Genomic DNA, 26,917 nt, shown 5'->3' with positions numbered 1-26,917 from the left:
GCCGCCATGATCGCGCAGGCGGCCTGGGCTCAGACCGATGGAATCAACCAGTGAATTAAGCGTCCGGGGGTCGAGGGACGGGGCCCGGGGCTGCGGGCGCGGCGAACGCCACCTGCGCCGAGGAGCAGGGAAAGTCCTTCTGCCGAGTGCGCGCAGAAGGGGCGGGAGGCGGAAGGCAGTGTCCAGCGTCCGGGCGCTCGGCTTCCCCTCCCAACTCCATTCATTGTTCACGCGGCTGCGGGCAGGGAGCTCACCTGCTCCGGGCGACTCCCGGCGGCGGCGGCGGCGGCGACAGCGGGCGCGGGCTGGGGCGGGGCGCGGCGGGGCGGGGCGGGGCGGGGCGCGGGCTGGGGCGGGGCGGGGCGCGGGCTGGGGCGGGGCGGGGCGGGGCGGGGCGCGGGCTGGGGCGGGGCGGGGCGGGCCCGGCGGGGCAGGGCCCGGGCACCCGGTGGGGCGGCGGGAGAACAGGCGGAGGACTAAGCCCTCCCTTGGATCGACCTCCAGCCATCAGGGCAGCGGCCTTTTCCTTGCTAGTAGTTTCCCCGGACGAAGTGGCGTGGCCTTGGAAGTCCACGCGCGGTACTGGGGACTTTGCCGTGGGTGGAGGCTCCGCCTGCCTGCCCCCCTTCCCGGGGAAGTCTGCAGTCTGTCAGGTACTTGCCCCAGGAAAAGCACGTCGGCGGCCGGTGCAGCCTTCTTCAGATGGGTGATCGCCTGTAGAAATAGGTCTTCGCCTGGGCAAAGTCTAAGAACGTCCAAAGTCTTTTGATGGGGAGGAGGAGGGCAGGATGCCAGGGGTGCTATTCCTTCAAAGATTCTTTGGAAACTTTGCTTCTTACTGTTTCACCCCACCTTCAGGGCATTCTAGAATCATTTCACAGATTGGGTTGATAAATGTCTGAGAATTTCCATCCAAGTCATAATGGTCCTTATCTAATAATGAATGAATGAATGTGGACATTTATTGAGCACAAGCTATTTGGCTTTTACTATGCCAAGCACTTTACATACATTATCTCATTTAATTAAATTAATTAAGTGATATCAGGCCCACAGCCAAAAAATCAGCTGTCATCTGATGAGACCTGTGGCTTGGTTCTGTCAGGGTATTCTTTTTCTCTTAAAAATATGAGCATTGAAGTCAGGGATGGAAAGCTTAAGGATCTTACAGATTTCCTCAAGTTTTTATTATTAGTTTTAGCAATGATTTTTAAAAATGGAAAAGAAGCATTTTCATGTGTGCTTCTTACGGTGTGACATACACTTTGTTACTTTTGCTGACCAAGCTGTGGCAGAGTTTGTGTTTTCTTAGTGCTCAGAGAGCATCTCACACATACTTCTAGTATACCAGTCAATAGTTCTACAATCACATTGATAAAGGTGCAGTTTCAGTGTTCTTCATGTAGCTGTGTGCTCACTGAGGGCTTCTGATGGCTCCTAATTACTCTTACATCTCCACATCACCTCCTAGTACCCGCAAGGCGCTAAAAAAGTATTGGTCAGGGATCCCTGGGTGGCGCAGCGGTTTGGCGCCTGCCTTTGGCCCAGGGCGCGATCCTGGAGACGTAGGATCGAATCCCACGTCGGGTTCCCGGTGCGTGGAGCCCGCTTCTCCCTCTGCCTGTGTCTCTGCCTCTCTCTCTCTCTCTCTGTGTGTGACTATCATAAATAAATAAAAATTTAAAAAATAAAAAAAATAAAAGAAAAATGAAGTTTTACAAGCAAATCGCTGGTAATGTTATTTTATACTGTTTTATATTGCCAAGCTGGCAACTCACTGTGATTTGAGAACTTAATGAAATCAAGAAGTCACAGAGAAACTTCTAGCAAAGATGACTGCTTTCTGAATCAGACAAGCTTTGCCATGACAGTCTCTGGAGAAGCATGTTTTGAATTTTGTTAACCCATGGAAAATCCACTAGATAGAATGTGGTGGCTTGGAGATAGGGGAGGATTATTGAAGTGGAGGTTGAGAGAAGGGAGTTCGAGTCTGTGTCCTGTAACCCCCCATGTGGCTTAGTCAATCCCACAATCTTCCAGACTTTTCCTATAAATGAATGCCATTAACAGAATACATTGGAAAAGATCATTTGATAGACAATGTGTTTTACTTATGGGTGGATCAGCATATTTGGTTCCACTCTTGGCTGGAGAGTTCCTTCTGTGTCAGATTTAAACTTTAAAACTCAGTGTCAATAAAGAGAAGACATTGGCTAGGGAAAATAGCCTATCTCTTCATTCTTTCACTCCATACATCTTTATTGAGAGCTTATGTGTATGGTTATGTCTGGTAGGGGGAATACAAATGTAAAAAAATCATACTACCTGCCATGAAGAAGTTTGCATACCCAGTAATTGTTAGTATCAGTAAAGTAGAAGTAAGGATGTGTGAACATTGGTCCTTGGTGGGTTTCCCAATATTGAATAATTGTACTTTTACATCTTTTGGCTTTTATAACTACCTGCTAGTGAAAATAGAGATTTCCATTTCTGTTCTCCTGTAGGGATTAGATCCTGCATATACATTGTTTAGTGAGGGTGTAGCCATCTGTATTCACTGTTATGGACTTAAGTGGCAATTATCACTCAGCTTCACTCAGACACAGGTAGTCATAAATACCCTCTACCACATGGCTCAAGAGAAGGGAGGAGAATACCACATAGCAAAGTTGGAGTTGTGTGCCAAATCTTACAATAGTTCAAAAAACAGTTGGCCCATTTTCATTTTAATTACTCTATTAATTGATCTGAATTTTGGTTTACAATAATCAGGATATGAGCTGTCCTTTCAGTTCAGAAAACAATTCTATTTTAACTATTCCATAGTGTACAAGCCATATGTTGAATTATATAGCACAACATAAAGCTTGAACATTTAAATGCTAACTTGTGGCTACTTGTTCCTAATGAGTCATATTTTTGTGATGCCATGCTCTCCAAATCTCTTCATATCTTATGGCCATATAGACTGCTTTGTCTTTGAACTAATGGGTCTGATGTTTTGCAGCTCTTGGATTTAATTTCTCTTATTTACTCAGTTTACCAGGTATGGTACTATAGTGAATAGTTTCTGGATATGAGTACTATATTCCGTTTTGACTTGAGTCTCTAGCAGATGCTTGGCTTAACCAAGTGTGTATGTGGTGCCACATTCAATGCTGATTTCTTTATGTTCTGGTGGGTTTATAACATCTATCTAACTTTCCAGAAATAGGCTTTGATGTGAGTAGTTGGATATTTCTTTCTTTTTTTTTTTTTAAGATTTTATTTATTTGTGAGATACAGAGAGAGAGAGAGAGAGAGAGAGAGAGAGAGAGAGAGAGAGGGAGAGAGAGGCAGAGATACAGGCAGAGGGAGAAGCGGGCTCCATGCAGGGAGTCTGACGTGGGACTTGATCCTGGCTCTCCAGGATCTGGCCCTGGGCTGAAGGCGGCACTAAACCGCTGAGCCACCTAGGCTGCCCAGTAGTTGGATATTTCTTAGGATACTTCATTCCTTTTGGATCTGGCTTTTGGGAGGCAATGCTATGTAGGAGGGCAGTAAAATGATTTGAAGATGGTCTTATTCTAAAGGTTAAATTTTGTTTATTCTAAAGTTAAAATTTTGCTAATTGTACCTCAGTCATGATCTTTATGTTTATTTTGTAGAAATCAGAAGTAATGAAATAGGTCCATTTGAGTATTTTAGAAATTGAATTTTGTTGATATATATTTATTTGAGCTTTATATGATTATTTTATGTATGTACACATATATCTTATATGATTTTATATATGTATTTATATATATGCATACATATCTCTCTTATGACATACCATAGACTTAAATACTAAGTCTTTATTTCTTTTTTTTTTTTAAAGGTGGGTTTTTTTTTTAATTTTTTTTAATTTTTATTTTATTTATGATAGTCACACAGAGAGAGAGAGAGAGGCAGAGACACAGGCAGAGGGAGAAGCAGGCTCCATGCACCGGGAGCCCGATGTGGGATTCGATCCCGGGTCTCCAGGATCGCGCCCTGGGCCAAAGGCAGGCGCTAAACCGCTGCGCCACCCAGGGATCCCTAAGTCTTTATTTCTTGAAGAGACATAAGTGAGTTAAGAAGAATTTTCTCCCTAGGTTTTATCTCAGGCTATTCTTGTCTAAATGTCAAGGGCACAAAAGTCATTCCAATAAATTTGGGCATAGAGATCTTTGATTCAGACCCCAAATGTAAATAGCCATCTCATCTCGGAAGATTGTTTGTAATTCCATTTTTGGTGGATAAGGCAGACTGGCCCCTTCCTGAAACGTTAATATTTTTGAGATTTCACGAATGATCTGTTGAAGGCCAACCAGTATAGTAAAATGTGTCCTTCCCTCTTTGGACACCAAGTGCAGCCTGTTGTCAAGATGTGCTTCTGCCTTGGTGTGTGTATGCTATTCCCGTCTGTTTTGTAGGTTCGGTTTCTGAGAGAGTAGATGTTAGCACACTACCCACATCTTTCTAGGTTAAAAAAAAAAATCTTTGTGCTGTTCAAAGATTGGTTGAGAATTAGAATTGCAATTTTACATTGTTTTCAAATATAACACTTGGAAAGATTTATTTTATGGTATGCTAGTTATTCAGAAAATATAGGTGTCCCATTCACATTTAACCTTCTTTTCCATTTTGAAGCAAATCATCTGTTGTTTTTTATTTGGTGCTTAATGAATGGAAAATATAAAGATGTATCAGTTCACAACCAGCCCATTAGAAAGAAAAATTGAGTGAAAAGAGGGTGAAAAGAGTATTGGAGTTCAAGAGCTCAGTAGACAAGTTCTTTTCAATAACTACCGTCAGGCAGCCCTGGTGGCCTAGCAGTCTAGCGTCGCCTTCAGCCTGGGGTGTGGTTCTGGAGACCCGGGATCGAGTCCCCCGTCAGGCTCCCTACATGGAGCCTGCTTCTCCCTCTGCTTGTGTCTCTGCCTCTCTCTCTTTCTGTGTCTGTCATAAATAAATAAAAGAATCTTAAAAAAATAATTAAAAAATAATTAAAAAATAACGACAGCCTGCACTGCTCTCTGTAAAATGTGATATTCCTAAAGAGGAACATACTGTGTGAAATAGTTAATCACTCAGATACCTAGGTGGATGCCTACTATGTGAAGAGTTAGGGAAGCCAAAGAAGTAGAAGCAGCTCCTCTCCCAAGAGTATGTATATACACTGTAGCAGGGTAGATGCAGCGGTTCTACAAGAACACAAGAATGAATTCACAAATAGATGATGCAGGCACTGAGTGCTATGAGGGCAAAGGGGAGAGAGCATAATCTTGTGGGCTGGCAAGCCTCATGAAGGAGATGGGATCAAATTTAAGGAACCTGAATAGACCCAGTGTGTCTCCTGCAGAAAACCAGAATGAGCGAAGGCATGGAGATATGGGGGAGTGTTACCACCAGATCCTAAGTTGGCCTCTTGGGTTGGACTGGAGAATTTGTGTAGGCAAAGAGTGGCAGAGAAGCCTGGATAAATAAATTGGGATTCGATTAGGGAGGTGTTGCTGATTTATCATGTAGAAAAATACGCACTGTATAAATAACATGCCATTATAAATACATTTATTTTAAAATTAATAAATTTAAATTTTAATGATGCTTTCCCTCATGTGTATCCAAGAAGTGTTGTTGTGTTGTACAGGGTTATTTCCCTGGGGGCAGAATGCTTACACTTTTAAGATTTTGGAAAAAGCTTAATTTGCTTACTCTGATGCATGTAGATGGAGTTTTAGCCCAAGTCTGCTGGCTATCTTGCATTCCTTTTAATTCTTGTTTTGTTTTTCCCTACAGGTGCTTGTGTCTACCAGGGTTCCTTGTTGGCGGTAGGTCATTCTTCATCTATTTGGTTTATTTCTTTCAAATGTAAAATGCTTGATTGATCAAATTAAAATTACAGAGTGAGTGAGTGAGTGACCCTATCGTTGTAAAATATGTTTATTTTTCCTTCACAGTTTGAGGATTATCCCTCGTCTTGGCACAATCATGTTCAATTACTTTATACCTTTTCCAGAGTGAATTAGTTCCATTTGAATACTTAGGTATTGGAAAAGAAGTTCAAACACCCAACACAATTTGCATTCCATGGTTTTCCTTTGCGTTCTTTCAATCAGAGAGAAAATTAGATCTCATTCTCTTGCCAGAAATGAACTAGGGCACACTTTGTTCATTTTCTCATTGCATTTGCTTCTTCCTTTGAACCCCCTCTCCAAAAAGAGGTACACTTATTAAATTGAGTACAATGTGGAGGATTCCAAATAACAAGCAAATTAACTATCTCTGAACTTTTGCCTTGTAGGGTAGAATTGATTTTGAATTTAATGTCATGATGACTTGGGGGAAAAGCTGATGCAAGTCTTATGCATTTCTTTTCATTAATAATGTACTATGGTGCATAACAGTGTGTTAAAGCCTTATTGAAGACTGTCTACACTCCATCAACTCTAATAAATGGTGTGACAAGTCATTCTTCACCACTTTTTTATTTTGGTTTAATAAATGCTATATTAAAAACAGGACTGAAATGGTTGGAGAGGGTTTGGTCCTTTATATCACAACTTGCTATTGACTTGTGCGATATTAATAAGTCATCTTGGATTATCCTCGTGGTGTTGAAATAGATGAGGAATATCTGAAATATCCAACAGTCTGGATAATGGTAGATATTCACAGTCATATTCTTGATTCTGAACTTTATGTAATATAGTTACTGCTCTGAAGATTTATGTTTTTTTCCCTTCATATTTTTCTATTAAAGAATCAGGAGAAAGCCAGTTCCTTTTTCTTTCTCATTCTGTGCCCTTCAGAGCCTACTTTTCCTTGTGTTTCTTCTTTAATACATTTTCTGAATCATCTAAAAATTGAAGGGTTTTAAAATACATCACCGGTTTGGGGGAACAGTAGTAGATATTATAGACAAGTCAGCTATCCATGTTAACACAAAGAGAATTGCTTACTGTATACAGTGCTTCATAATACTTATACAGTGCTTTAAAAATACTTTTTCATAGCTATTGATTTATTTGATACAATAGACTAGTGAAATAAGCAGATCAAATATTATTTTATACTCTCTTTTCTCCCTCTCTTTAATGAAGAACCAAAGATGTGAGAGATTTTAAGAGATTTGCTAAAGGTAAATTGACCATTAAGAGATTGAACAGAATAAGCCTACCTGTCTTCCTTCCGTTGTTCCCCCGGATCTGAAGGAAAGTGGCTAGCCTATCTTCTATATTCGATGTTGCTCTGTGTTATTGTGCCTCCGAATATGAAAGCATCAATTACTTGGAGAGGGCAGTGCCATCAAGTTCAAGGAGAGACTGTCTTGTCAATTTGTACCTAACAGGTGATCATGCTATCTTGGATTCCATGCTCTGGCTCCTTCCAGGACTATGGCTGCTAAGGTCTAGTAGGCTGTGCTGTGGGTGCACCAGCACACTCCTGTTTCCCACCATTTGGCTTCTTTGCTTACCAAGATTCAGTTCTGTGTGTTCTTAAACCTCCCCAAGCCTGATGTATTTATTATTGTAGGTATGTAATTCAGTTAGAAAGACAATACATCTATTACAATGATAAAGGTTCTTATTTAACAAATGTTTATGGAGTAGCAACTGTGGCCAAATGTGGAATTTTCCACGCCATGCATCAGTGAACAAATACACAAAATCCTCGCTTTTGTGAAGCTTGAGTTCTAATGAGTAATATATATATATATATATATATATAGAAGTCAGATAAGTGCAACAGAGGAAAACAATAGGGGAGTAGGGAGATGGAAGATACTGAATAGAAGATGAGGGTGGCTACCGCAAATAGGGTGATAGGGACGGCCTCCTTGAGAAAGGGGCATTTGAGCAGCGACCTGCAGACAGCCATTATAAAGAGCTAGTCTCCCTGGATATCCAGGGAAATAGAATTCCAGAGAAGGGGAGAGCAGTGGTCAAGTCTGAAGCAGGCTTGCTTAGCCATTTGAAGAAGTGTGTGGTGGTCAGAGCGGCTGGAGTGCATGACCAGGGGCAGGATGAGGTCAGAGAGGTGGGCCAGAGCCTTGTATAGGCTTTAGCTTGTCCTCTCAGTAAGGTGGAGAGCCACTGGAGGAGCTGCAGCAGAGGAGTGACAAAATCTGACTTATAGTTTAATTAAACTGCTGGAATGTGAATGTGAAAAGAAATCATGTTCTTGTTTCTAAGGAAACTATGGCGAATACTTTAAAAAGACCCCGTAGAGGTGAGTCACTAAAAATTTGCTGTCAAATTAAGTATAGGAGAAACAACTATAAAAGATTGGGGAAAAACACAAAAATCCAGAGAGATTCTGCATTCAGATTTATTTGCAACCATTTTAAGTTTTTTTCCATTTTAAGGGACTTCAAACTGGAAATAGTAGATGATGCATTGTGGGCATACTTAATTGTCTGCATAATTAATTGCTGTTCTCTCTCCACCTGATCTGGTCTTGGAGAAAGGCATTGCCCCTACATCAGTGAAATTGAATGAATGTGCATTTTTGTATTTTGAATTAAAATAAAGAGCTTAAGAACATTTATATGGATTTTAAGAACAAATTCTGGGATTTTCTGATTAAAGAGCTCTTTAGGTGAGAGGGATTCTATGGTTAAGAGGTTTCACAGCTGGGAGCTGGCTCTGAGGATGGTGGCATGATGTCCCTGTACTAAAAAAAAACCCTGTACTACTCGCACACATTTTAGAGCTAGGAGTGACTTCAGAGATCATGTAGTTTGAATTCTCCATATTATAGGTGAGAAAACTAGGGCAAGGGTTATGAAGTTCTTGAACTTAATCCATTTCTCAGGTGAGTAACCAGAAAAGGAGAGTGGGTCTGGATGAGAGCAGCAAAGCAACAGCTTTACCCAGAAGAATTCCACAAAATGTATCTAGCAAATGAGATCACAGATCTCGGTACTGGTTGCAGATTGCTAACTCTCATCCTGCCTTGTGAGGATTTCTCCCACTGATACCTCTCCAGTCTTATCCCTTGTTGCCTGGGAAGCTGTCAGATATAGTGGAGGATCCATGATGCTTGTCACTTGACAGACTTCGTTTTGATTCTTCCTCCTCCACTACAAACCAGCTCTGTGACCTAGAGCAAGTTACATACATCTTCCTGAATCTCTATCACTGCCTGTGTGGAATGGGGATACAAGCCTCTCCTGAGGGGTTTTCATACTCAGGTGCAGTGCCTGGCATGTGCTTTTCTGCTACAACAGAATTTCTCTTTACCAACAAAGAAGGACAAGAGGAAAGGAACAGTTACTAAGCACCTATGTATTTCATACTGTCAACAATCCCAGGAAATAGGTGTTGTCTTTACAGATAAGGAAACTGAGGCTCAAGAAGTCTAAGTCACCTGTCCAGAAATTATATAGGTGGTCACTGCTAGAGCATTCAAACCTGGTTCTGACTCTAGAGCTGTTTCACTGAGCAGCTTGTTTCTCTCAGCCAAGCCAGTCTGCCTGTTGTCTCTGAACACAACTGGCTTAGTTCACCTTTAGTTCTATATGCCCATCCCCTCTCTGCTGCAGTTGTCTCTGCCAGTCTCCATTCCTGACCTCCACAAAAGCCAGCTGTCCCTGGGTAACCCCTACCCATTTAACTGAATCTCTCCTACAGTAGGGTGTACTAGATCCACCACATGATGCAAGAAATGTTTGGAGGGGGTCATTCCATCTTAAACACACACACACACACACACACACACACACACAGGAAGGTCCTATACCTTGAGAAACACTATACTATTTTGGGGTGTGTTTCTTACCGCACAATACCCCTGGACCCACAGAACTTTCCCTAAAGTCAGCCCTTGTGAAAGAAAGAACATGACTACCGTGTTAAATCAGGAATGTATCGGGAGGAAGCCACCTGGTCTTATGTTTAACTGTGACAGGGGCATTGAGTGTGAGCAGAAAAATAAAATTTTTATTTCAGTATTTTTACTTCTGTTCTTTTCCAGCTATATTGAGTAAAAAGAATTTAACTTTCTTTTGGCATCACCACAAGTAAACAATTCTGCTTTATTAGGTTTTCCCTAGGGGTGGAGAGTTGTACTCTTGACCTCAGTTTTTTGTTTGTTTTTTGACCTCAGTTTTTACATCTGTAAAATGGAGATTAACTATTTACTTCACAGCCTTATTGTAAAAGTTAAAGGAGATCACCATGAAGCACTTAGCTCTGTGCTTGTGACTTATAACACTCAGTGAAGGTTAGCTCCTATTTTTGTTGCCAAAAGCATTTGTGATTGGAAGAGTGGCACAAAGCTGTTCTTCCCTTGATCAAAAGTGCTAAGTGTTGAAACTTTCCTGCTTGGAATACTTTTGCTCACAAATGCTTGACAAAGTAAATTATGCAACACTAAATTTTGACACATTCGAACGAAAAAAAATTCAGGGATAATTAAAAATGTGGAGTGTTTACTTCACAGCTATTTAGTATGACACAATAGAAAGATCTAGGCTTCGGAGTTTGAAACCTACTACTCCCACATACCTGCTGTGTGGCCCCAAGTATGATATTGTATACAGCTGAGACTCAGTTTCATCCTCTACATAATGAGGATTGTAGTCCTCCCAGGGTTGATGTGAGAATGAACCGAACGCATGCTTGTGAAAGAACCCAGAACTGTGGTTAGTAAGAAACTGGTGCATACTTTACCTAGGTGGCAAAAAATGTCGGTGTGGAAATGACTGAGTGATAGAGGCCAGGGTGTCTTGTTTTGGGTCCTGGCTCTGTAATTACTAGCTATGTAGCATTGAGTGAGTCACTTGAATGAAATGAGCTCTGTTTCTAAATTTATAAAATGAGAACGTTTGATCCTCTCCAAGATTCCTTAGCTCAGTGCTATTCAATACAAGTTTCCTTGTGGATGGCTATGTTCCATGGATACACTGTCCAATATGGCAGCCATGAACCACGTGTGGTTATGGAGTGCTTGAAATGTGGCTGGTGACCCCAGGGGACTAAGTTTTAAATTTTTCTTAAGATAAATTAATTAAAAAAATATAGATCGCCTCATACGGCTTGTGGCTACTGTACTCTACCATGCAGCTTTAGAGCTTTACAGTTCTTAACATCTGTAGCACTTAGGCTTGAATTATAGTCTCACGTGTGGTTCTCACCCCAGGTGAAGCCTCCCTATAGTGTTAGTTGTGGAGAGGGTCACAAGAAATTTGTTACCATATCTGAGGTTGTTCTTTGCTTATGTAATTTGAGCAGTTTTAAGTCATCTTATTGAGATCACTACTCTCCCCATTTTGCTTGGTATGCTTTCTGGAATGAAAGGAGCAGAGATACAGCTGAGCCCTTGCCTGCAATCTGTCTTACATATTCCATTAAAAATCTGTTTTCAGCTTTGTTGAGGTATAATTGGCCCATGAAAATTGTTTGTGTTTTAGATGTACTACTTAATGATTTCGATAGATAGATAGATAGATACAGACGTATATATATTGTGAAAAAATCACCACAATCATGTTAATTAACTTATCTGTCACCTCACTTAGTTACCATTTTTTTGCTTTCTTGGTGGTGGTGAGAACACTTATTATCTAACTCCTGGCATGAGCACTGGGTGTTATATACAAGTGATCAATCACTAAATTCTACACCTGAAACCAGTACTACACAATATGTTAAATAATTGGAATTCAAATAAAAACTTGAAACTGATATATATATCTCCATCCTCCTAGCAAATTTCAAGTATATCATATAGTATTACTCACTATTGTCACATTGTTGTGCATTACATCTGCAGAATTTGTTAATCTTGCTTAACTTGCTAATTGCCCCAGCCCCTGGGCACCACCATTTTCCCCTCCACTCTGTGAGTATGACTATTTTAGATTCCTCATATAAGGGAGATTGTGCAATATTTGTCTTTCTGCATCTGACTTACTTCACTTAGCGTAACGTTCTCCAGGTCCACCCATGGCGTTGCAAATGGCAGGATTTCCTACTAATTTAAAGCTAAACAATATTTTACTGGATACATATACCACCTTTTCTTTACCCATTTACCAGTTGATGGATATTTAGGTTGTTTCTATATGTTGGCCGTTATGAATAATGCTGAAATGAACATAGAGGTGAAGATATCTCTTCAGGATCCTGATTTCATTTCCTTGGCTATATATCCAGAAGTAGCATTGCTGGACCATCAGGTAGCTCTATTTTAAATTTTTTTCAGGAAGCTCCATACTGTTTTCTGTAATGGTGGTACCAATTTGTATTCTCACCAACGGTGTACAAGGATTCCCTTTTTCTTTTTTTAAAAAATATTTTATTTATTTATTTATTTATTTATTTATTTATTCATATTTATTTATTTATGAGAGAGAGAGAGAGAGAGAGACAGAGACACAGGCAGAGGGAGAAGCAGGCTCCATGCAGGAAGCCCGATGTGGGACTCGATCCTGGGACTCCAGCATCGCTCCCTGAGTCAAAGGCAATCACTCAACCGCTGAGCCACCCAGCCACCCTAAGGATTCCCTTTTTCCCACATAGTTGTCAACACCTATAATCTTTTGTCTTTTTGATAATAACTATCTTAACAGATATGAGATAATAGGATAATATCTCATTGAGGTTTTTAAATTTGTATCCAGTAAAATTTTTACAAAATATTTTTGGTGTTTTGTCAAAGTCTGATCTACTTGGAGTGTTATCCACTGTTTATACAATGGCAGAGAAACGTTGAGAACTTCGGGTCTAATATGTAGGCCTTGTTTATTAAGGCTAAGAAGTAAGAAAGATAAAGGAAGACAATTCGAGCTCTTTAGTGCTAGTCACCCTTTTAAAAGATGAGTGTGCTATATAGCATTACTTTCTTTTATTTGAAACTATAACATGAGAGATGGTCCCATAGAAATGAAAATGTCTCAGACTTGCATTTGTGCTGGTTATTTATCAACATGCTTAAGAGATTTTATGGTGAAGAAAAATGAAAATTTGGAAGCTTACCCTATTGAGTGCTCAGAGTCCCCCTAAACTTTTAGTGAATCTCAGCCAGTGGCTACTATTAGACACTCTGAACTTTGTAGCAGTCAGGGGGAATACTTGGCATCCTGTGGATATACTCAGAGGGGAAGCAATAAAAGCAGCCATTCCTTAATTTCCCTTAAGAGTACTACTGGGTATTGTAGGATATTGTTGTTTTTTGTTATAGCTTAACAAGAATTCAGCATTTTTAAGTGCCTCTTGGTCCATCTTCATTTATTATTATTTTTTTAAAAGATTTATTTATTTACATATATATATATATATACATATATATATATATATATATATATATATATATAGAGAGAGAGAGAGAGAGAGAGAGAGAGAGGGAGAGGCAGAGACACAGGAGGAGGGAGAAGCAGACTCCATGCTGGGAGCCTGATGCCGCACTCGACCCTGGGACTCCAGGATCGTGCCCTGGGCCAAAGGCAGGCGCCAAACCGCTGAGCCACCCAGGGATCCCCATCTTCATTTATTTTTAAATACTGAGCAATATGTTTTTTTTTATAATAAATTTATTTTTTATTGGTGTTCAATTTACCAACATATAGAATAACACCCAGTGCTCATCCCGTCAAGTGTCCCCCTCAGTGCCCGTCACCCATTCACCCCCACCCCCCGCCCTCCTCCCCTTCCACCACCCCTAGTTCGTTTCTCAGAGTTAGGAGACTCTCATGTTCTGTCTCCCTTTCTGATATTTCCCACACATTTCTTCTCCCTTCCCTTCTATTCCCTTTCACTATTATTTATATTCCCCAAATGAATGAGAACATACACTGTTTGTCCTTCTAGGATTGACTTACTTCACTCAGCATAATACCCTCCAGTTCCATCCACGTTGAAGCAAATGGTGGGTATTTGTCGTTTCTAATGGCTGAGTAATATTCCATTGTATACATAAACCACATCTTCTTGATCCATTCATCTTTCGATGGACACCGAGGCTCCTTCCACAGTTTGGCTACTGTGGACATTGCTGCTAGAAACATCGGGGTGCAGGTGTCCCGGCGTTTCATTGCATCTGAATCTTTGGGGTGAGCAATATGTTTTTAAGTGGGAAAGCTACTCTTGTTAAAATGTACTTATTCTGGGATAAAAGCTTAATTTTTTTTTTTGCAGAAAACCGGTAGCACATCATCACTGTGCTGGGCGCTGCGATAAATTTCCTTTAACTGAAGGTATTCAAGACCAGACAGTCAGCATCAGAAATGAGAGTGTTGGCTGGGTCTAGATGACTGCCAATTTGGGGTCTTGCTTAGATGGATTGAAGGTTAGAGTTATGCATTTCTGCTTAAAGAAGTTCTTAGGGTGAGGAAACCTGAGTCCAGTGTCCAGTGAAGGCTTTCTTACTGTGCATTTCTTTAGGATAGGGAGGGATTGTCTACCTTTGGGTCCCAGGTGGTGAGCATTGGGCTCTAGGTGCTTCAGATGATTCTTTTGCCTTGCTGGGTTTTTATAAACTGTCCCTTGTAATCAGATGTGCTAGTTTCCTATTTGGAAATTGATTTCTTCTTAAAATATTGTGTGAGAGGAATAATATGAGAGGCTTTGTACTTTTATTGATGAATAATCCATATGCATTTTCAGCCTTATTCATATTCTTGTGGTAGGAGCAGATGTTTTAAATCAACCAACACATTTCCTATGCTTTGTTTTGAATTTAGAAGACACAGCTGAATTTAGCAGCCATATTAATTTGTTCAAACTATGCTATATGTGATTTTATATCTCAATTTTCTGGTTGGATCATACACTCACCCAACCTTTTATTTTTTTAAGTTTTTACCATTTCTGTTCTAAATTTTTTATTTAAAGATTTTATTTATTCATGAGAGGCACACAGAGAGAAAGAGGCAGAGACACAGGCAGAGGGAGGAGCAGGCTCCACGGAGGGAGCCTGATGTGGGACTTGATCCCGGGTCTCTAGGATCACACCCTGGGCTGAAGGTGGCACTAAGCTGCTGGGCCACTGGGGCTGCCCATTTCTGTTCTAAATTGCCTGATGACCTAATACCTCATTTTGTTTTTCTTTCTCCATTTGTCTTTTTATACATACAAAATATATACATATACATGTTTATTTTATACACAGTACATTTATGTATGCATATATACATATCCTCTAGGAAAGAACTAACACTCATGATACCTTATGGTATTATCTTGTCATAATTTGCTTACTTTTTAAAGCCCTCTGCTTACTAAGGGAAAAGAATGTATATAAATATCAAATGACAATTATGAGTTAAGCCAGCTTATGTTTTTTGGTATTTGAATGGCAAATGTCTAAAGAAAAATTGGCTTTAAAAATTTTGTATGGGATCCCTGGGTGACTTAGCGGTTTAGCCCTTGTCTTCAGCCCAGGGCGTGATCCTGGGGACCTGGGATTGAGTCCTGCATTGGGCTCCCTGCATTGGAGCCTGCTTCTTCCTCTGCCTGTGTCTCTGCCTCTCTCTGTGTCTCTCATGAATAAATAAATAAAATCTAAAAAAGAAATAAAAATAAAAATTTCGTATAAAAATAAAAATAAAAATTTTGTATGGATGGCATTTTGCTTCTGTGAGAGGAAAGGACACTTAGATATAAAAATGGTGCAAGATAATTTTGTTAAAAATTATGTAAAATAAGTGCACTGCCTCTGGTATGCCAGCTAAGTTCTTTTTTAGCAATGATTTCTTAGGCTCCCAGAGTTTATAAACTAAATGAAAGGAAGGAGGAAAGGGAAAAGCTTTCACAGTAAGAATGTTTATTGTTATACCCAGGAGACCCTTGAGTTTGGGCCATGACCTGTGAGTTCTTTCCTGACAGCTCCCAAGATTGGTTATTTATTAAATTTATGTCATTCCTTTCTTCCAAAGGGAAATTGAATGGTGGGGGAGCAGTTAGGGGAAAAAGTTGTCTGCATTGGAGAGCAGATTTTGTAGTTCTTTATACCTCACATTCCTGAAATAGTTTTGTAATAGTGAACAAGAGAGAATTATTAATAGAAATAGATAGTTATTTTTTGGTGATCTTACTATGCCGAGTTTCCCTGTAATCCAGAGGGAACTTGGTCTAAAAGATGAAAGAACAGAAATAGAAGGAACCCTAACCTGCAATTAAGGGAGAGAAGAAATTTCTTTCTCTCATATTTGCCATCAGTATATATAATAGGAGTGATCCAAGTGGATTCCAGATATTGATCAACTTCCATGTGTACAAGACCTGAGTTATGTCCCTAGAGCCTGTAGTAGCAGACTCTAGGTTGCCTGCTCACTGGCTCCTTTTCTCCTCTTCTCTATTGGCAATCCTTTTTTTTCCCCCAGTCCCCACCCCTTCCCCACAAGACTTGTGTAAATCCTTACAACTGTAAGCAACTTAGGAAGTATATATTCCCCTGCCAACATTGGTTTAGGAGTGAGTTTATGGCCTAATTGTGGCCAATATGCATGGAAGTCTGCTGTTTTTGGTGCTTGAAAGAACCTCATAGGTAGCACTTCTCTCCTCCCCAGTTCTGAACTAGTTGAGAAATAAAGAATAAATTTAGACCTGAAAACATCACCTTTTTATTTTTTAATCAATGAAGCTAAGGTGGCAGATATATCTTTGATTTTTTTCTTAAATGGGCTCACTGATTCTGAACCCCCAGATTCCAGTAGACTTATGCATTCAGAACTTTACTGAAGCAGTTTTCCCATATAGGAAGGCTGCTCAGGTAAGAATTCCTGTTGGGAGAAACAGAGGAAAACTTAAGTTTTTGGATGAAAGTTTTGCTCTCTAGAAGAGGAAGAGAGACAAAACTGAGTTAAGCCTGTACTCTTTTAAATTTACCAGTTAGATAAATCATACCACCTTCCCAAGCATAAGAAAGCACTAGAGTTGTATGTTGATACCCCTACACAGGAAGGAACCCTCAGGAGAAAGACTTCTCCATTAATGGGAGACTTTGAAACTTAGTCTTTGAACATTGGCTGGTGAGTATGCAGTCTCTGGAGCCACTGCAACTATTAGGCTGCTCAGCCAACACACGCAGGTTGATGGCAGAGAAAGGTGGAAAGAGTTTGGTTTCTTTCTTTTTTTTTTTTTCTTTAAAGATTTTATTTATTTATTCATGAGAGACACGGGGAGAGAGAGAGAGAGGCAGAGGCTCAGGCAGAGGGAGGCAGAGGCTCAGGCAGAGAGAGAGAGAGAGAGAGAGAGAGGCAGAAGCTCAGGCAGAGGGAGAAGCTCCCATGCAGAGAGCCCGACGCGGGACTCGATCCCAGGTCTCTAGGATCACGCCCTGGGCTGAAGGTGGCACTAAACCGCTGAGCTACCCGGTCTGCCCAGAGTTTGGTTTCTTGAGGAGTTGGGTTGTGGATCTGCCAATGTAACCAGCACAGGAACAGACTTTCCTGGGGGATTGTTATATGAGTCTAGAAATTCTCTAATTGTTTAAACCAGAATAAATAGGATTTTCATTACTGTAGCCCAAATCATTCTTTCCCACATCCTGCCATCAAATAGTGAACTAAGGTCATAGCACTTTGGGTTAAGTAGTGAGTAAAGGGGCACAGCCACATGGCAAGGGGATGGGTTCTAAATTCAGAGTTCTGAGTTTCAGTCTGAGCTCTTCACTGCCATTTGACCCTGGACGAGCTACTCACCTCATCAGTAAAATGGGGGTAATAGTTTTGTGTATGTAAATAGAGTTGCTGCAAAGTTAAATGGGATAATATGAGAAAGTACCTGGGACATAGTAAGTAATAAGTATGTGTTAGCTGTTGAGAGAATATTGTTATTTCTGGTGTAAACCACTTTTGATCTGGGCCTTAAAATGTGGGTCAGTTTAGAACAGGATGACATGAGGGAAAAGCTCTTAAGATAGAGGATCAGTATGAGGAAAAACATGAGTGGCAAAGGTAGTCCGTTTGACATGTGAGAAGTGATGGGATGAAAAAGAGAAAATAGTTTTATTTTTTAGAGATTTTATTTATTTATTCATGAGAGACACAGAGAGAGGCAGACACACTGGCAAACGGAGAAGGAGGCTCTCTGTGGGGAGCCAGATGCAGGACTAGATCCCAGGACCCAGAGATGAAGTCCTGAGCTGAAGGCAGATGCTCAACCACTGGGCCACCCAGGTGTCCCCAGAGGAAGGCCTTTTAAACTCCAGATCAAGTAGGGCCCTGGAATAAGGCATTTGGATTACATTCTGTAGGCAGGTGGGGACGCTTTGAAATGGAAATCATTTGCCCTTAAATTCTAACTCTTACTCCAATCTGATCAGTGTGTTGTTGGAAGTGCTTTTCTCTCCTGTGTTCCTCCCTCTTCTCATTTTCACCAGGTCCTTATATTGTTGCTGTAGAGCTTTGGAGAGGGCTTGAGGGGTTCCATGTAACTGCTCATCATTGCCGAAAAGGAAAGATCAGTCTGCAGATATATTCGAACAGTGAGTCAGTACTGTTAGGTTCATCATTAGTTCAGCAGAAATGGCTTCATCTGGCATTATGCCAAGTGGAACTCCCTATTAATAGGCGTTGACCCACTCCTTTAGTATCAGTGTTCATAATGATGCCCCCTGAGGTGGTGGTATAATTGTTTCCCTTCCCCTTTAACCTAATTGGCATTTCTCATTTCTTCTTCATAATTTGTAAAGATTATGTTCTGGATAGTATTAGGATAAAGTATTTTATTGGATTAAATTTTTTTTAAATGGAAACCTGGTTATTTGATATATCCTACCCCAGATTTTGAAGAGTATAGTTTTTCTCTCATGCTGGACAACAGAAGCTTATTATCTTTTTTGTTTGTTTTTAGAATTTTATCAGATTTATCAATTTTTACATTTAAAATGTGTTTTTAAATATGACATTGTCTATCAACATACTTGAATAATAAAAATAAAAAGATTTCTTTTTAAAATGTTTTTTAGAAGAAAGATCAAGTATGGGAAGATACTTTAAGGAATAGAAGGACCTCTTGAAAAACATGAACTGCCAGAAAAGATTCTTAATAGTTTGAGGATTTAGGAGGAGAAGAGAGGAAGATTTTATGGGAATAAGATAATTCAAGCGCATATAAAAGGAGATAAACTCATGTTAATGATTGCTTTGGTTACCACTTTAGTAGAATGGATGAAGGTGTTGAAGAAAAAAAGTCTTTTTATATTTCTTACTCTGTTTCACTGATGACTTGGAGGAAAAACCTCAGTAATAACAGGAGATAAATATATAGTGTAATAAAAGAAATACTGTGAGCATCAAGGCATGTGTATTCCTGTGATATGGTTTTATACAAACTTATTAAGGTTAAGGATACTTACTCAGCAAGGGAGATAGTATCTTTAAAACTAAGAATTCCATTTTTTGGGGGGAGGTACTAGAAATAAATTATTGAGTTAGGAAGAAAACCATTAAAAAAAACCCCCATCAATAGTTTTTTTTTTTTTAAGTGTTTTTTGAAAACCAAAGTACATACCCCAGAATATCATTCCAACTTTTGAGAGTGGTGATAGCTTTCTTTTTTGATTTTTCTAAGGGAAAAATGGCCATAACACCATTATATTAATATGATTAATTATATTGAAAGTATTTTTATATTAAAAGTATTATAAATTTGTTCTAAAATAAAAGAAACCATACAAACATAAAATATCAAAGGAAAGGAGAAGCCACGGACAATATCCTGTGAGAGACTTTCCAGTTACATTCCCACTGCACCTGATATTTGTACCTCTACCGCCTTATGTCAGTGGACTGTACTTGATTATTTGCACATCTGCTCCCACTAAGGACATAGATTGTAGTGTACTCATTTTTATATCTGTGTAGAGGACATTGTCAGGTATTCAGTGAATGAATGAGTGAATGAACAAATACATAAATAATTATCCTTAGTTATATACTCCCTTCCTGGACTGAGTAGTTCTGCCCTGTGGAAGTTTCTTTACAGAATCATACAAATGTTTTACCCAAAAGAAGGGTAAATTGGTTCCCCTTGTACATGTAGTTCCTTTAAAGTTAATGAAAGACACTCGTACTTTAGCGTTACAGAGGAGAAAATAATTGCACTCATGATCTGTTAAAATAAACAGATGTAAAGAGATATTTTGATGCTTTCTACTTTGTGCTAAAGTGTCCAGAAATAATTTTACCAGGTATATCTTAAAAAAAGTTTCAGATCACAAAAGGCCAAGAAATATATTTTTTAAAGATTTATTTATTTGAGAAAGAGAGAGCAAACATGCACTCATGCAGGGGTGGGGCAAAGGGAGAGGGAGAGAATTTTTCTAAAGATTATATTTATTTATTCATGAGAGACACAGCAAGAGAGAGGCAGAGACACAGGCAGAGAGATAAGCAGGCTCCATGTAGGGACTCGATCCTGGGACTCCAGGATTATGCTCTGGGCTGAAGGCAGGTGCTCAACTGCTGAGCCATCCAGGCATCCCAAGAGAGAGACTCTTAAGCAGACTCTCCACTGAGTCATCAAGGGGCTTGATCTCAGGACTCAGATCATGACCTGAGCCAAAACCAAGAGTCAGATGCTTAACTGCTTAACTCACTGAGCCAGCCAGGCTCCCCTGGCCAAGGAAATATTTTATAGTAATATTAGATTTACTTTTATAGGATTTAAGGTTAACGAGCCCATAACTATCATTAAAAAAAATCCCAAACTTTCAGTGCCTTCTATTAACCTATTATATGCAAAGCATGTAGGAAAGAGCTGTTGCAATGTTAGAAACTTTTTAAAAAATGTTTTTATTTTTCTGACAGAGAGAGAGAGAACAAGCAGGGAGGGCAGCAAGCAGAGGGAGAGGAAGAAGCAGACCCTCCCACTGAGCGGGGAGCCCAGTGTGAGGCTCTGTCCCAGAACCCTGAGATCACGAACCGAGCCAAAGTCAGACGCTTAACTGACTGAGCCACCCAGGCACCTCTTTAAAGCCTTTAAAACAAACAAACAAACAAACAAACAAACAAACAAAATGATGAAACATTAAAAAAAGGGAAAGTCTCCATTAATCCAGATAATTCCACAAACAAGGATAACTACTAGTAAATATTAGATGAACTTATTACAGAACTTCTATTAAGTATGTGTATGATCAACAAAAACAGGCATCACGATATGCATATTGTTTGGTCATTGTTTTCTGAGTATAATACTATATAGTGAATGCTTTTCTATCTCAGTACATAATTGATCTACATGATAAATCCATTGTGGATAAACTAAGTTATTTTGGTGATCCCTATTGATTGGAATTCCTAGTCCAGTGTTTTGGTATTGTAAGCAACATTATGATGACCATTCCAGCACATTTTTCTTTTTTTTTTTTTTTTTTTTTGTTGTTCAAGACTTTTATTTTTTTCTGGATATTTATATTTATGCTTTGTCACTATCCACACTGTGGCTTTTGAAAGCCTGAGCCACTTTGTGGTTCTAGCCCCAACATAATCAACATCTCTTCACTTTTAGAATTCCTTTTCTCTTGTCTCTTTGACTTAGTATGATTTGTATAAAAGGAGGACCTTGGAAAATAAATACTTCCTGTGAACTAGAGAGACCATCTGAGCAGTGCCCCGAACAACACAATTAGGCAGGAAAAACCAGTTGGAGAGCAGATACAGTATGATCTCTTGGACCAAGGTAGAGTTGTGTGCATGTCTAAAAGGCCATGCTGACTCACCAATGGAAGAAGGATCATGTAGGTTGACCAGGGTGAGGTAGGACTGTCCACAGGATTGTGTGAACTGTGGTAGCAAAGGCAGTATATAACATTCACTGACTACACACTTTAGCTAACTACTTTCCTGAAAATGGTCTATGCTGTAAAAGACAAAGATCTAAGCTTTTTTTAAAAATTTTTTTTTTAAACTTCTGATGATTCAAGTCACTAATAAGTTAGTTCTTATGGTTGGAAATGAAAGCAAATGGCTATGGTGATGTAGAGAAGACAGCTGAACTGCACCAATATACTTGAGATTTTTAAATTAAGTTCTGAGTTACCTCACCTTATAAAAATACATGTCAATATACTAAATACTCCACAAAGATCCAGGATGGGGGATATTTAAAAATACACTTCTCTTGGATCAGCACCAAAAATATCATTAGTTTTCTATACAACCCGTTACAAGTGTTTGCATTAAAATTATGTCTGATAAAAATTACAAAGTCCACATAGATAGGTAAAGATATATCCAAACAACTTTCAAATACATTTTGACATCAAGGTTAGGCGATTCGCTTGGAAGGGCTTTAGAATATGTACTAGTGAATTTCTACAGTAAAACTTTTGATGGCAACCTTGTATCATGGGGATATTTCCTATCTTACACAAAGGAGGCACTGGTACTTGGAAACAAGAAAATTACTAGAACCCTTATGGTTATGGCTGAGGTGAGGAATTTGTGAATTATTTCCTGAGGATAAATTATTTCCTCAGGGTAAATTTCAATTATTTTCTGAGGTGAATTTCTTAGAAATACAATTATTGAGCCACATGATACACATCTTTAAAAAACATATTTGTGTACACACTTAAATGTACATTACCAAATTGCCCTTTGGGGAAGTCTTACCAATTTCCATCCTATTAGCTGGTATTAGTAGGGAATTCTGATGTAAGATTAAAACTAATTTGATTTTTGAATTACTGATTTTTAAAAGGTGATGACATAGAAGGCAGTATTGACAAATTTTAATAAAATTTTAAAAATATCTAACAACATAAAACTAAAAAAAAGCCCAATAGAATACAGATTTTCAAAGAATTAGTGTTATAAAGAATTATTTATTACTTATAAAGAATTCATACAAATATTTAATAATACTACCAACTCCAGGAATTAAGAATAGAGAGTTCACGTAAGAGAAAATACAAGTAGCAGACAAATATATTAAGAAGAATCATTGTTAAGAGCAAGGTGAAAACTAAACCAATAATGAGATATCACCTTATGCCTATTAGAAAAAAAATTGATTAAATCCAGTTTTGATGAAGCTTCTGGGAATTTGCCCTAAGGAATTAATTTAGAAGAAAGATAAAATTATACATAAAAAAGTGACCTTTCCAGGATTATTTATACTATAAATTAAGAAGTTATCTAAATGTCTATAGTAGAGGAGTGGTTGAGTAAATCGGTATAGATGGAGTTGACGTGAAACATTCTATAGCTATTAAAATAATAGATGTGAAGAGCATTTAGTCATGTAGACTCATTTATGAGGTAATTTTTTTTTTGAGGTAATGTTAAGTGAAAGGCAGAGTGTTCAAACCTTGTGATTAAAACTCTCTTTTAAAACAAACCTTTCTGTTAATAGAGTCTAATAAGTGGGAGAAACCCATTTTATATCAAAAAGCAGGAGAAAACTTGTTATGGATATGGAGCCAAAGGAGAGAGTGGATAGAAGTTAGGAGAATGAAGGGACAGTGGACGCAGAAAATCAAGAAGGGACAAGATGACTGGAGTGGGATCAAACCTTAATTGGCAAGGACAACATAGACAAGGATCTTCTTCAAAGATAGAAGAAAAGCAGGAGAAGGTGTATGAAAATCACATTATTTAGGACTCTTACTGTGAGCAATGGGAACTCAGCTCAAATTAGCATAAGCAAAGCTTATAATTTATTGCTCCCTTGACCTGGAAGTCCAAGAGTTTAGCTTCTGATGCAGCTGCATCCATGTGATCATATGACATTTCTCTTGGCTGTGCATTCCTCTGGGTTGGCATCATTCTCAGGCAGCCTCTTTGTGGTGGCAACATTGGTTTACACAGTTCAAATAGTTTGTATTCACAGGGAGCCCCTTTTCTGGGGATAAGTTTCTAGTCAAAGTTCTTGGGAAAATTCTGATTGATCTGGCTTGCATCAAGGATCTTACCCCCAGCTGTAATCATATCCTCATGGGGAGAGACAAACCTTATGATTTACCATACTACCAAGGAGAGAGGCCATTTCCAACAGTAAAAGTATGCTGGCCAAAGAGATGGGAGCAGATGTTCTCTAAGGATAAGTAGACATTTGGAGACAGTGTGGCTCATTTACTAAGCCTTAAATGAGAGCTATCATCTGCTTTGGTTGGCCTAATCAACTAGGCTGGAGAATGCATCATTGGAACCAGGTCTCCTATCTCTTGACTACCCACATTGTGGCAACCCTAAACTAATATCCATCTTTACTTCTATGTGAAGTTGAGAAAGAAAGTTAGTTGGACCCATTTCACTCTATAATAAACCTTTACTTGTTTAAAATAATACTCAGCAAAAGCATGGACATATTTGATGAATTGGGGCTGTGTTGATGTCCTTTTTGGTAATTTGGGTATGGGCAGTGAAGTAAATGGGTGATAGGTTAGATGTTAAAGCATTTCAAAGTGGGATGTTTTATTGTTTTCTCGAAATGCTTGTTTGGAACATTTCTTGGTACTTAGTTCTTTCATTTATTTTCCTTTGATAAATGACTAGTGGAAGGAGAAAACAGTTTGTAATGGAGACTGAAAATTTATTGACTAGAAAGATGGGACTCAGATTGTATGGGGCCAAACATTTCTCCAGTCCTCTGATATGAGTCAGTGATTTGGTGTATAGTGTCCATTCCAAAATCATTGTCCTACCATGAGGAATGAGAGCAGAGTAAGTTAAATTGCAGCACGCTCAGGTGTTTGGGAGCTTTAGACTATTATCTGAAAGAGTAATAATTTCTAGCCTTTTTGGAGTTATAAATGTCTCCTCCCCACCTCCCCACCCCCCTGCCCCTTGACTTCTAAAAATGTAGAAAAATAGGAGTTTTGGAATACTGGAAGTAAGGTAAGAAGTTTGATCATTTTCCTATCCTTAATTTAATGCCCTATAGAGGTTGTAAATTAAGCTTTCCTTTCCCAGTGTAAGGAAGCATTCTCTTACCTGCTTCTATTCATTGAGACCCTCAAAGACTGTTTTCAAGGACAGGCAATCAATCCTCAACCTCTTTGTCTTTAATCAAAGATAGAAGGTTAGCAGCTCAGTGTTTAGATGCACAATAAATTGCATTTCATGCTGGTGCTGATATTTCTAAAGGTGGATTTAAGAGAGTCCTTTATGACTCAAGGATTGTAAATGCCACTGATTCAAAGCAAAGAGAAACTGGATGAGTTTTGGTAGTTTATGCAAAGGAGCAGAGCTGAGGAGTGGGCAGGAAAGAACAGGGTCTTGAGAATGTCCTGGGTGGAAGGACTCATGTAATTTTTTGTCAGTGTGAGTCTGAGATATTTGAGTATTTATGTAAGAGAATTGTATGGAAACTCTGGAGCTGTGTAAGAGAGAAAACGAAGAAACATAAATGTAGGTTAAAAAAGATCTTTTTGAGAAAACTTTGGGGCCAGGTCATAGCCTGACTTTTAATAGCTACAACTGTTTTTAGAAAACAGGTTAATGGTTTTTTTTTTTTTCTTTTTTCTTTGTACTGTTGTGATTGTTTTATCTCATTGTAAGGATTTTGTACCTTGAGTGTTAGTGTAGCGGTTGTTTTCAATCTCTGCTTTTTGATTCATTCTCCAAATTCTATATTTCTTTGTTTGTTTGCTTTTTGTTTATGCTCCTGTCTTTCTCCTCTGCATCCCTTTGTACTAACATCTCAATTTTTACCCCACGCTGATGGTGTAACAAAACATGGAAGTAAATTAGGAGCTAGAACTAAGAGCTTTCATTTTCAGTATTTACAATCATCTTATTGTGTTTGATGATTTCTTTTTTTGTGTGTGTGTGTAGAACTGTCAGAACTACTCTACCCTTGGTTCTATTTTGAAAACTGCCATCTTCTGGATCCCTGAGTGAGCCTAAGCATTAATAAATGTGATACTCTATATAATCTATACCACACAAATAGAATGACATCTCACCATTGGTAACCCAGCTAGCTCTTTGGCAAACTCGTCTGTTTGGAACACAGCTAAGAAAGAGGAACTAACGACAAAGGTCTGTGAAGAGCCAAAATAGATACCACACTGTATATGCCTGATTGATTTATCTCCCTGGGGCAAGAGAAAGCAATCCTGTTGGTATTACCACCGTGGGAGGTGTAATTGGAGTGTTCAGCAGTGTTGCTTAGAGAAGAAGATGGCAGGCTCAGGCATTTAGGAGAAAGAGTAGATTTTTAGTAAAGATTTGAGTCTTGTTTCCTTTTAATTATATGTATTTAAAATAATTTTTTTCTGTCAAGGGAGGATGTCAATAAAAATCAAATCTTTTCTAAGTGGAATAGTTTTTATCTTAATGAAATACATTCTATTGTCCCGAGTTTGTACCAGTGAATAGCTAGTGATGTATCCGCTTTGAGAAACACTGTGTGAAATATTTTCTATGCTCAGTTCTGCTTTTGCCACGAACACGTGGTTTAAACTGCATAAATCTGTTGTACAAACAGATATGTAAGCATTCCACGAGCTGCATATTGGGATGCATTCATTTTGAGCTCACAAACACTTTACCACCTCAAATTCTTTTATAGTTATGGAATATTTATTTTCAGTTCACTTCTAATCTTCCATTTGTGTGGCAAGGCAATGCTTTTGTTTTCCTTTTAAATGGTTACATTGCCTTGTAAATCTGTCCTAGGATGTCTTGCCAGGATATGCAGGCAGATGGAGTTGGGATTAACTTCCTTAAAATTTGTCTTCCTTTCCTCTGCTGGAAAAACAAAACCTCCCTAACTGACACTGCAAGCTTGGTATATTAAGTTGGTGTTTAGCTACATTCTCTGATTTAAATGAGTCCTGGATACCTATGGGAAAGAGCTCTGACCCTGATAACAATTGGAATTCAGACATCCGGTGTCATGTCTTAAAGACTATGGAGAATGGGATGGGATGGGACTACAGGTTAAAAAGGCTAGGCTGAAAAAAAAAAAAAAAAAGCTAGGCTGTAAAGAGAGACAGTAGGGTTCCTTAGAGG

General features: G+C 39.0%; 1 protein-coding gene and 1 long non-coding RNA gene across 6 annotated transcripts in view; one reads left to right on the top strand and one right to left on the bottom strand.

The window, feature by feature from the left end:
- LOC129501814 (uncharacterized) overlaps window positions 1-303 on the bottom strand; it is a 101,291-nt gene extending 100,988 nt beyond the window's left edge. For 2 of the 3 annotated variants that reach the window (XR_008662820.1, XR_008662819.1), the window contains exon 1: window positions 255-303. This is a non-coding gene — a long non-coding RNA (uncharacterized LOC129501814). The remainder of the gene's footprint in view (window positions 1-254) is intronic. The other variant, XR_008662821.1, reaches the window with a different exon arrangement.
- FRAS1 (Fraser extracellular matrix complex subunit 1) overlaps window positions 1-26,917 on the top strand; it is a 437,262-nt gene that overhangs the window by 967 nt on the left and 409,378 nt on the right. For all 3 annotated transcript variants that reach the window (XM_055313090.1, XM_055313089.1, XM_055313088.1), the window contains exon 2: window positions 5,803-5,834. In XM_055313090.1, coding sequence (XP_055169065.1) covers window positions 5,803-5,834 — 32 coding nt within the window. The remainder of the gene's footprint in view (window positions 1-5,802; window positions 5,835-26,917) is intronic.

Source organism: Nyctereutes procyonoides, unplaced genomic scaffold (genome assembly GCF_905146905.1).
Source record: "Nyctereutes procyonoides isolate TBG_1078 unplaced genomic scaffold, NYPRO_anot_genome, whole genome shotgun sequence".
Taxonomy (NCBI): Eukaryota; Metazoa; Chordata; class Mammalia; order Carnivora; family Canidae; genus Nyctereutes; species Nyctereutes procyonoides.
The sequence above is the reverse complement of the archived record's forward strand: the minus strand, read 5'-3'. Positions and strand labels throughout refer to the sequence as shown.